The 12461-nt window shown below is 36.8% G+C and overlaps 1 protein-coding gene across 6 annotated transcripts in view; it reads right to left on the reverse strand.

Annotated features, from left to right (window-relative positions):
- grid2 (glutamate receptor, ionotropic, delta 2) overlaps positions 1-12461 on the reverse strand; it is a 485524-nt gene that overhangs the window by 137334 nt on the left and 335729 nt on the right. For all 6 annotated transcript variants that reach the window (XR_008634267.2, XR_008634268.2, XM_055168104.2 and 3 more), the window contains exon 6: positions 5869-6042. Coding sequence is in view for 4 of the 6 variants with exons in the window: in XM_055168104.2 (XP_055024079.2) it covers positions 5869-6042 (174 nt within the window). In the remaining 2 variants the exon portion in view is untranslated. The remainder of the gene's footprint in view (positions 1-5868; positions 6043-12461) is intronic.

Genomic DNA, 12461 nt, shown 5'->3' on the forward strand with positions numbered 1-12461 from the left:
TGAGGCTGTGAGGAATAGAAGTCCAAAGCGTGCACTGTAAACATATCGTTCATACCAGAATGCTGTTCAATTATCCATCAAAACCCAGTAAATACATCATTTTACAATTTTTTCATAGAATATTAGAATAGACACAAGACATAATATGAGATAAGAATAGCACCTGTGTACATAATCTGTTTTGGATATTATAGTTTTGGCTAATTGCTAATTTCTAATGTTGTCAGCGTGTTTGCTTTACTTTAAAATACCAATATAGTGCCATAATACAATATTTTAAGTCTCTCTGTTCTCACCTCACTATAAAATTAAGTTATTTTTATTATTATTATTATTTTGTTTGTTGATACTTATTGTCACTAGGATTTGATTTGATATTCAATTTGATGTTTATTTATAATTTGATTTTGTTTATCTATTTCTGTTATTTTTTTGTAATTTGGTGGGGTAATTTTTTATCTTAATTTTTATTTGTGCTGTCCCATGTTTGTTTGTTGTTTGTAATGTTAATTGTAATTTTGTTTTGTTTTTGTTATTTTGTTACGATTGTGTTGTTAGGAGCCCCTCTCAAAGGGGTTTATCCTATTATTAACATTTTCCATGAGTTGACATAACTAAAGCAAATTCCACTTGATTTTATAAGTTACAGCAACTCATCATCATCATGGATTACCACTAAGATTTTGGAGCAAAAACTTCTTTATACATTCTAGATAAACTTCTAATGTTACCATTTTATTGTAATAGGGTTAAAGTTAAAGGTGCAGTGTGTACATTTTAGCGGCATCTAGTGGTGAGGTTGCAGATTGCAACTAATGGCTCAGTCCACTGCTCTTCCCTCGCCTTTGAAACGCATAGAGAAGCTATGGTAGCCACCACCAAAAAAATTTAAGTAAAAAAAGTTAAGGGCTTCTGTAGAAACATGGCGACACAAAATGGCGACTTCCACGTAAGGGGACCCTCGGTGTATGTAGATAAAAACATCTCATTCTAAGGTAATAAAAACAGAATGGTTCATTATTAAAAGGTCTTTATACACCCCTGATAATATAGTTTTGTATATAACTTTGCATTTCTTTCGAGAGATCCTTTAAAAAAATTACACACAACACCTTTAAAATAGATCTAAGTTTGCATTTAGATGTCTAGATTTAAATTGTTGAAGCAATTCTGTTTTAACTAAATATTAATTTGCAGTTCATTCAAAAAGTTACCATCTAACTGACCAACCAGCTAAAAGTAACTGTTTTAATTTACATTACACTAAGTAATTGTCCAGGTTTCAAGGGAAAAGGCTTCACCGCCCCAACACAACATAGAAAACACCAAAACTGTTCATATTTACAAATGCTGACTCCCACAAAACCTCACAGAGTCTAACTGGCCCTCAGAGAACGGAGAGATTGGAGAACAAAAAGAGAAATGACTCTTGAGAAGAAAGCTCAAGACAACAGAGAAACAATGTTTTATTTGTCACTTTGTGTGCCTTTCCCCATTTGCTGGGGTTTCATTTTCGAGCACAGAGAGCTCTCTTTTTGATTTACGTTTTATGCCTTAGCCAGAAAGAGAAATGGCAAAGTAAGGCTTGGCTGCATTTGGCTGGACTTATGTTTGGGAAGGTCATTTTATGATATGGTACTTGCAGGAGGTGTTGGGACCAATGAAGCAAATGCCCAAGTGCCAAAGGGGTAAACAGATAAAGTCAGGGTTAAATTTATAGGGGAAAGGACCTTCTGGCCAGGGAAATCCATTAAGTCTGTTTGAAGTGCAGGAGTTAAGTCCGGCTCTCCAGAGAAAATGAGTGATCGGTGGTCCACAGGGAATAGTAGGTGGATCTTTTAGTGAAAAGGTGGAATACGCATCCAGATTGACATACGCTTCAGTGAGGTTGAAACTGGGTGCTTTTGGGCTCCTGACCACTAAGCAGTGCTGAATCCGGAATGTCAAACATCATATCTCTATATGCATTATTCACATCTACACAGAGAGACCTTGCACATCTCATACACACAAAAAATATTTACCCATGCTGATGCAAATACACACCCACATCAACTTGGAAATTCAATTTTGAGAAAGGATATTTTATCATATTACAACAGATCTAGTTCTCAAAGTCTTTTTCCAGCACTAAAACAATCCAGTGGGCGAAATATCAGCATGGCTGAATTAATTGTGTTCATATCATAGACTGAGACTAAAATATATGAATGTATGTCTGTGACGTCACCCGTGGATTTGTGAAGAGCATTTTTGAAGCCAATAGTTGGCAGAGTCTGCCGTCGCTATCTTGGCAGCGTGTCACCGTTCATCACTTGCGAATAACAAAAAATGAGAAAATAGGCAGGACATGGAACTGAGGTGCCTGGTTGCTGAAACCATGACTGCCTAGCTCAACAGTAGTAACAGCAGTGACAGTTTACCTGTCACTCAAGTTCCACGCCCCTTAATTATGCAAAACTTTAAGACTTAATATAACTTAAACAAAAGAGTTAAATTTACTCCCTCACAGTTGTCATGAAGGGCAAAATTAACTATATAGATCAAAAAACAGATTGTTTTTGTACCAGGTTGTAAACCTTTATTTCTGCTGTAAATTTAAGCATTTTAAACATGTTCCTATGGGATTTACTCCCTTTTAGTCACTAGGGATCAGTCTCCAGTCTCAGTCGATGAATAGCAGTGGGTAAATATTTGGTTGATATTGAGTGCAAATTCCCAAAAATTGCTCAGTTGTGCTTCTTAAGAATTTATTGCTGCTCAATGTATCAATTCTGTTAAAATGTATGAATTAAAAGTGTGAGAAGTTGCCTATTTTCACTCCCGATGTGTAAGCATTGTGACACGCCTTTTGCGTGATGGCGCTAAAGGTACCTCTAGGCGGCACTGTATAGACAAACTGGAATGCCATTGTTTTCAATGGAAAACCACATGCGTAATTTCCAGCAAAGTTCCACTTGTGAAAAGTTACAAGTTACCCATCTTGGTAACATTTTACTTGAAGGGGTGTTTATAAGACTGGCATGACACCTTTATAATCATGACATGACACGTGTCATGAACATGAAGGAGATTATATGCACATTTATGACAACTGTCATTAAGTGTCATTTGTTTAATTATGTCATTGTTTAATGCAAAGATGACAGTGTTTCAAATGCAAAGATGACAGTGTTTCAATTGACAACTTGACATAAACCAATACATTATAACTTGATGAATAAATCTGTCATAAACATGCACATAGCAGAATAATGATCAAACTTAAGAAACTACCTAATCTAGCTTTTTGGGTTAACATTACATTAAACTGTCAATTAAATGTCATTAAGTGTTAATACTGTCAAATAATGTTAAATACCTTAACAAAATACAACAAACACGTCAAAATACAACTAACAGAACTTGTTCTTCCTCACACAGAGGGTTCTGAAATGTTCTGACATAGAAGAAAAAAAAACATTTAAGCAATTTAATTTAATGTAATTAACTTTGCAGCGATATGGACCCAACGCTGCATTAACCCATTATTACTGTTTTCATTTAATTTTAGATGAATCAATAAATGCAATTAAATAGAATTTTATCCATTTTAATTATTATTATTATTATTATTAAATGATTGATTTTATTTGTTAAACACATGAAGGAAACTTAAAAAAACATTATGAACTGAAGAATATTCATGATGTTGTTATGAAACTATTAACACCTAATGACATTTTAATGACAAATTAAATTTGTATCACTGGTAAAAAGTGGTCTTTTATGTTGTCTTGGTATGTCAAGTTGTGATGACAAGTTATGATGTATTGGTTTATGTCAAGTTGTCATAACAAAGACATCTCAAACAATGTCATCTTTGCATTAAAAAAATCACATAATTTAACGAATGACACTTAATGAAAGTTGTCGTAAACATGCATAAAATCTCCTTCATGTTCATAGCACGTGTCATGTCATGATTATGAATGTGTCATGTCAGTCTTATTAACACCCCTTCAAGTTAAGTGTTACCGTGATGTGGAAGGGGGGTACCCTGGGGGTACATTTATCATGACACAAAAGGCATATCACAATAGCCTTGGGGGTGAATATTGGTTGGAAATATACATTAGATTATAAGCTGCATGCAGGGCTTGACATTAAGTTGTTTTCCAAAGTTGTTTTCCAGAATTTTCACTGGCCACAATTTTTTGCAGGTAAAATACATTTTATATGATTAAACTTGACTTTGGCATCCTAAAATGACTTTAATTCGAGCAAATTCACTTGGTTTAGCTAAATTAGATGCAGATTGAATTTCAAATTCAGTCTGACCACACAAATTAAGACAATATATATATTAGGTATATTAGTATAGATCATATATTTAGAGGGCATTACTGTTGCCCAAAGTAGCCTACATTAAAATGATGCGCGAACCTCTCGGCTGGCGGGTTTCCTTTGATTTCGTGTACATTCAGTTATGCGCTAAATTTCTTTACGCTCTTGCCCTGAGAGTGTGCACGCAATTTATATCTCTTCAATCACTTCCATGCAATCGTTTTATCTTTCCCGAAGTGTGTATGCACTCAGACTGCGTCCTCTTGTGCATTTGCAAATCCATCTGCTCTCACGCGCTCTCTGGAAGGTGGCGTTTTGGTCCGCAACGCTCCGCTGATCGTGCGCGCGTCTCAACAAACGGTCTCTATGCGTTGCGCTGGGTGCAAAGTGCTCATGGGAGTTGTAGTTTTCCAGTGTCGCATTGCGCATTGTTAATCATTTCGCATAACTTTTAAGAAAACTACAATTAAAAAATGATATTCAACCTGCCAAAGTGGCTAGTGGGATTGGCTGTCTTACCCGCCACAGCCGAAATCTACCCGCATTTGGCGGGTTGGCGGGTGTTAATGTCAAGCCTTGACTGTATGTATCTGTCATACAAAGACTTTATACTATTTATCGTCATTTCATTTATAAAACAGTGTCTTTTAGTGTGTACCCTATTGCAGTGCTTCCCAATCCTGGTCCTTGAGTAACCCCTTCCAGAAAAATTTCAGATGTTAAAACACCTGATTCTACTCATCAGCCTCCTTCCAGAATGGTTTACGCAGTGGTTCTCAACTCCAGTCCTCTGGGCCCCCCTCCCAGAACATTTTAGATGTCTCCATATATAAAACACCTGATTCAGTTCATCAGCTTGTTAGTGTTTAATTAGGGAAACGTTTCAAACATTCTGGAAGGAGCCTGATGAGTGGAATCAGGTGTTTCATATAAGGAGACATCTAAAACATTCTGGGGGGGGGGGGGGGTGACTGGAGTTGAGAACCACTAGGTTAACATGTCTTCCTAACAAGCTGATGAGTTTCAATGAGGTGTGTTAAATAAGGAGACATCTAAAAAAAAAAAATCTGGGAGGGGGTACTCGATGACCAGGATTGGGAAACACTGCATTATTGGATGTCTATACTGTAGTGTGTCTTCATTGTACTTAGTGTTTTATTCATTGTGTGTGTACCCCTGACAGTTCTCTTTATTATTACTTATTTGGTTTTCTTTATCTTTTTTACTGCTGAATCTAAGAGCTTTCCTTAAAAATACTCATATGCACTCATACTGCCTGTGAGTGTACAATTGGCAAATAAACTTCAAACTTTAAAGTTGAGTGAACGTTAGAAAACAGGAATGGCACCCATAGGCACGTTGTAAAGAACTATAAACACAGTAAATCAAGGTAACTAATTTTGCCACTGACATTTTTATGTTTTCTAAAAAAAAAGTTAGCTGAAAGGCTAATGGTTGACTAATGATGACAGTTAATGGACACAATCAGAAAAGGAAATGAAGGCGAATGATTTATGGTTGATTTAAAGTGATGAATCGCACCTCTAACGTATGTGCCTTTGGGTCTTTGGGATCGCAGAGGGAGTTATCGATGCGGTGGTTGTTCCTGGCACAGCGCTGGCTGGTGTTCTGCGGCAGGAGAAAGGTCTGTCTCACCAGGGTCAGACGGCCGATGGACTTCATCACCAGCTCCTGCACATCCATGTCTGAAATCTCCTGCAGCGTGTAAGAGAGGGAAGGCTGTTTTCACAACTTAACATATAAAAGACTGAGCAGAAGTAGGTCCAAGAAACATACTGCAAGCAATCTTGGCTAAAATAAGACAAAATTTGGGTTGAAAGTCTAATAGACGTCTAATCATAGCCCAATAATAGACAATGAGTCTTTGTGTTGGCTTTCTTTACATGATAAAATATCATACATCTCACAAAGTATTTTGAAAAAATGGCATGTAACCAAATTCAAGCTTAGTAAAGGTAGAAGTGGGTTATTCATAGCCTATATTGGGTCTATAGTTAACCATTTCAGCGTCTCGGTTATTGCTTGCTGGCCAATGATGATTTGTCATTTTAGGGTAAATAAACATTTTGTTGATATAAAATAGGTTGGAGTTTTAATATAAAACATCAAAATATTTTTCATATTTAGTTGCCTATTACTACCTATGCTAAACCTTATTCATTAGTACTTTTGATTTTACTTTTGAAGTGTTGGAAAACGTAATCTCCATCTGATGATGTCACTATGTATAAATGTATTATTGATAAGTAATTGAAGATTTCAGACGCAAAACGCTCTAAGTGCATCTTATGTTTAGGTTTAGCAAAGTCAATAAAAAGGTTCAGGGTTTCCACACCTTAGTTAACTTCAAATTCAAGGACCTTTGAAGGACTTTCCAGGTCCAATACACTCAAATTCAAGGACTAAATGTGGGGAAATATTTCAAGTGAGAGCAAGGTTGCATTGTGTTATCTTTAGTGTCACTCCGGTGACACTTTGGGGACGCCTCCAAGGGTAAGTGCGTCTGAATATGTATATCAAATTCAACCAATGGTGAGGCTTAACGACAAAGACAGGGTGACGTGGGAGCCTGGAAGTATATTGCTATCTGAAATATTGCCAAAGACGGATTTACAGGGATGCAGGAAGTATTGCAAGGGAGACGCAGGGCCCCGTTCCCTTTTCAGGGAACAACAGTTACATACGTAACCAGAGACGTTTTCATGTGTCAAACACAACTATGCCAAAAAGCATTTTGGTATGAATCAACATTTGCATACAGAAGATATAAGCATTTAAAGCGAACAGTTTAACACGTGTGCTTAAAAAGTCTAGAATTTTTATGATATTATCCTGGAATACACAGGGAATAATATGGATTTTTTTCCAGAAAACTTCTTGCATAAAATAGATTCAAGCACTTCCAATGACTTTTATCTATGTATTTATATTTTCAAAAACTTCCCAGGGCCTTGAATTTTCCCCCAGATTCAAAAACTTCATTTTTCAAGGACCAGTGGGAACCCTCAAGGTTACTGGTCAGAAACTGGAATGCCTTATTTTCACAAATGTCACTTCATGTCATTTCATTGGTATTTAACAAACATTTCACTGCAAAACCCTCTCAGTGACATAAAGGGCAGAATATTTGCCAGTGTCACAAAAAGACCACAGAGTCAGTTTTTAATAAAAAATAATATTTTATTTGTCTTCACCTAACCCTATAGTAAGTACATGTTGTTAATCAGCATTACTCAGCACTTAACTGAATAATTACTTTGTGAAAGACACCAACAAGTATAATGTTTGTATAAAAAGTAACAGTTTAAAAATAAAATATATGTTTAATTTTTTTTTAAATACGGTATATTTGATATAAAATCTTAATGACCCTGTTTAAAACGTTCACAATATTGGTAAATTATCTTAAGCCTCATTTATAAACTGTGTGTAGGATCCTTACTAAAAGTCTACGTACGCACAAAAGCCAAAAATGGCATACGCCAAAAAAATTTAAGACTTGAAGAGTTTCGTTGCAAAACGAGATAAATCCATTTTTTTACATTTTTGTCAAAACATGTTTATAATTATGTTATCATGTTATTATTTTGTTTTATGGTGCTACTTAGCTGTATTTTTAAGTTATGAAGGTTTAAATCAAAACAAACCAACTGCAGTTGCATTGAAATCAATTGGAATGCACAACCTAAAAACGAGATTTCTGAACAATTAAAAAACGGTGGTTATCTCGTTTTGCAACGAAACTCTTCACTTATAAAACAATGCAATTTTCCCTTTATAAATTACAGATCACCTGCAAGTGCGCATATGTTAATCATCCTCAGATCCCACCCTGCAAACCCATTCTCCAATTAAGTTTGTTTTTTATAGATCACAACCTTTGCGTGGAAACTGGCGTATGCACAAAACGGGTCTGGAAACGTGTGTACACCAGTTTCCACGCAAAGGTTGTGATCTATAAAAAACAAACTTAATGGGAGAATGGGCTTGCAGGATGGGATCTGATGCTTTATAAATGAGGCCCCTAAAAGTGTGTCTTTGAGTTTAATTGCAAAAACATTACTACATAATAATTGGTTATTTAATGAACGATTTTTCAGAGTACCGCCAAAAGACAGAAAAACTTGACCATGTGTGCCCATGCGTCCTTGCACAGCCTTAGGAGAAATGATTGCTAATTTTAGCCTGAAGCCATCTCTTCCACAGATGGACAGAGTGAGGCGAGCGTGCTGGGACTGATGTGATGAGAACGGACAGGGAACGTCCCGCAGTGAAGGTAGACTTCAGAGCGGCCGAGCTGTTCCCTCTGACAGCCTTCACTTTTGAGTTTTGTTCTCACCTGCAGAACCGTGATTGCTGGTGACTGGTTCTCATGAAGTACGTCATTAAACTTGAACTTGTGGCACTTTTGGCAAGCTCGGGAGGAAGTTGTTCGGAATGTCGAGGCTGCTCAGACCTCAATTAGAATAAAATTAGTGTTGTCTGCAAAGTAACCTGTTCTCCGAAAGGTACATTTAAGCTTTCTACTCTGAGGAATCACAATCCCGCGCGACAAGCGCTGGAAACACTGTCAAACAGTGTTAATGCTACTGATAATTAATCTTGAAAGAAAGATGGAGGATAAATTAGGACATGGCGGGGCTTGGTGATGTGTGGCCAAACTTTCAAGGACACATAGGACGTTACGCTTTCACAGACATCAAAATACCAACACTGAGTTATTGTACCCTCAGATGACCAAACGCAGAGGCCCTTGATGCTTAATTAGAGGCACTAAATTAAAATGACATAATAAGCCTACAGGGTTATAGCCCAAATTTAGGGCTTAGGTTCTGGCAGCAGAGAGCTGTCGAACAAGGCCAACCATGAGCAATGTGTGCCCATAAAGGACATGTTGAGTAATGTCATATAAGATAAAACTTCTCTCGGATACACTCATTAATTTACAATGAATATACATCTAAATTTGCTTTTACTAAAAAGCTGATCGTAAAAAAATGCATGTGAAAAAACTAAAAAGTGGACTAAAGGCCAATTCTGAAAATGTGCACTTTGTATTCTTGAAGGATCACGTCACATTTTTGTATTTTGTCCTTGAGGTCCACTTATGTTATTCAAGGTATTTTGTGCCAAAAGTAGACTGTTTTTCACGACCATTACACACCTTCTTTCTTACCCCTTTCTTGCTGCTGTGGTAGCTGTCAATGAATGTGAAATAAGTTACACTGCTTACACATGGGCTGCTGTCAGGTCTAATATAGTTTGTGCTTTCCCATCCTTCAAAAACAGCATCTTTGCATCAGGGACCTTGTTAAAAGTTAACCTAAGCCACTCTTTCCTAACATTTGGATTTTTTGGAGGAATATACAGAGTGGTAGTGTCCTGTACCAACCCAGTCTCACCCCATGGCGTCAATGTTTGACGGCACTTGACCATGCGTCAATGTGTTGGCGCGGAGGGTATACCTTTCGCGTCATTTTTTGACGAACTGGGGACATCAATACTATTAAGTCCGTTGCATTCTCTTTCCTATTTTCTTACCATTTTCTACCATTTTCGCGTCGGTTTAGGGTTAGATTTACATAATGACATCCCTACCCAAACCTTTCCCTAACCCCAATGTCAGGCGACAACTGTTTAATTTCGCGTACCTAATAGTATTGAAGTCCCCAGCTCGCCAAAAAATGACGCGAAAGGTATACCCCCCGCGCCAACACACTGACGCATGGTCAAGTGTCGTCAAACACCGACGCCATGGGTGTGAGACCGTGTTACCTGTACACATTGAAGAAATTTGCCACGTTTTGCCCTTATCGATTTTTCTTATGGCATCTTGGGATAATAGTTTATAGCATACTACTTTCTTTTCACACAGTGATTGGGCAGCCTAGTTTCAATGAAAGTTTCCATCACTGTGTCTCACCAATGAAAAGGTGAAAATAGCCAGTACATTGTTTTATTTAATTTGCCATTTAAGTTTAAATAAAAGGTCTTATGGTCTAAAGAGACATTTTATGCTCTGAAAGGTACAATATATTTCATCGTATATTTAACATTTGTATATAAAAAAAAGATAAAAACTGATGTTCTATTATATGGCCCTTTCAAATAAAACCAAGATTAACAGAGGTTAACATAATGAACGACTTTTTAGTTATTGAAACAGCTATAATTCAGAGGAGAATAACCTTAAGGTAATCTTCATCTGTATATCTTCACTGTCATCTTACTTGTCAGAAAAACGTTTATTCATTATGGGTACCATTGAATTATTGTGGAGAGCTTGCCAGGCCTAAGTTAAATCATTATGTTATAATCTGTCTGTGGGTGCATCCCAATTCAGGGGCTGCGGCCTTCCAAGGCCATTTGAAGGCAAATGCCATCACTGGGCCACGGCGACGGCTGTCCCTATTTGAAGGTTCCTTCACATACAAGCCTCCAAATGTGGCCTTTTCCACCCCTGAAACCAAGGAGAGATGTATCCTTTACAGCCTTGGCTATCCCAAGACTCAATGCACGCCCGTGACGTCTGGGTATTTTGAAATAAACATTCAAAACTGTACACTGTAAAAATTTCTGTATAAATTAAAGTATTACTGGGTATTACCTGCAACTAGCTGCCACTAACTTACTGTAGATTTTACATTAATGTTATTTACTTGCAACAGTTTTTTAAAGTTAAATGAACATGAAACATTTTCAGTCTTTATCTTTTACAGTAAGTTACTGGCAACCAGCTGCATAATTACAGGAATTAAATAAAAGTGTGTATTTTGCAAATTAAAGGTCCTTGTGACTGTTTTACTATTATAATTGATGTTATAGGGATGTGAATTTATATTATTGCTGCAATATCGTGCGTGTTGCGTTTTGCATATTTCTAAAGTTGGTGAATTTTACGTATGTTGGATAGTTTAATCTGCATCAATGTGCTACCCAGTCTTACAAAATTACATACCTATACTGTAACGAATTTTTGCGTTTTTTTCGTGATCGTATCATGAATTTCTGTGTACGTGTCATTGTCACGTATTGGTTACTCAACTTTTTTTTCCTATTTTAAAAATTTTTTCACTTCGGTTTAGGGTTATTTTGGTGTTTGCGTTAGGATGTCACTTTAAGTATTGGTTTATAAAAAAGTCAATTTTTGTATATTTTCAAAATTTTAAACCATTGTCGCCTGGAGTTAGGGTTAGAGTTGGGTTTGGGTAAGGACGTCATTTTATGTAAATCTAACCCTAAACCGATGTGACAATGGTAAGAAAATACGAAAAACTGTTGAGTAGCCAATGCGTGACAATAACACGTAAACAGAAATTTGTGATACGATCACGAAAAAACACGGAAATTTGTGACAGTATCATGAAAAAAAGAATCAAATATATGCCTATAGGTACGTAATTTCGTGAGACTGGGCTGCAATGTGTCATATTTTCTAAAATAAAATAAAAAATATCTGTCTCCATATTTATTTTTTAAAGTCTGATTGGTCTCAGCTGCTGTGTCCCGCTGACAAGCGTAGTGGGCGAGAACAGCAGGTGATGCAACTCCCCCCGTAGGCTAGACGGTTTCATTTTAGTTCGCTTCATGGCCTTTAGAGGCTGCCGCCTTCAGATATCGATATAGATTAATCCTTTATACATATTATAAAAACACATGAATAACACTGTACTTATTTTGACTTGCTAAATTGCACCTGCTAAACTGCTGTAAATATGTTTAAAGGCAGGATAGGCAGGAATTATCTAAAAAAACTTTTTTACAAATTTGTTTAAACTGTCTTTATATACCAACACATAAATAAAATGTAAGTGCTCTGAAAAAGAGAGTATAAAAATCGAGTGTCTGTAGACCTTTCACTCATTTTTCCATTAACTCCACCCCCTCCCTTCTGGGTTTCTTCTAAAGCCACGCTCCCAAAACACATGAACGCACGACGCTGACCATCTCTGCTGGGAGAAGCATTTACCTGAGACAAGCAGAGAGGAAGATGCGCGGTGCATGTAGTAACATCATGTCACAATCACATGTAATAATACACCTAACTTCATCACTAGGAATATAAACAGATAGGATGGCTTTTAGTACTCAATATTAAGCCAGTGTTTTGCATG

This window comes from Misgurnus anguillicaudatus, chromosome 5 (assembly GCF_027580225.2).
Source record: "Misgurnus anguillicaudatus chromosome 5, ASM2758022v2, whole genome shotgun sequence".
Classification (NCBI taxonomy): Eukaryota; Metazoa; Chordata; class Actinopteri; order Cypriniformes; family Cobitidae; genus Misgurnus; species Misgurnus anguillicaudatus.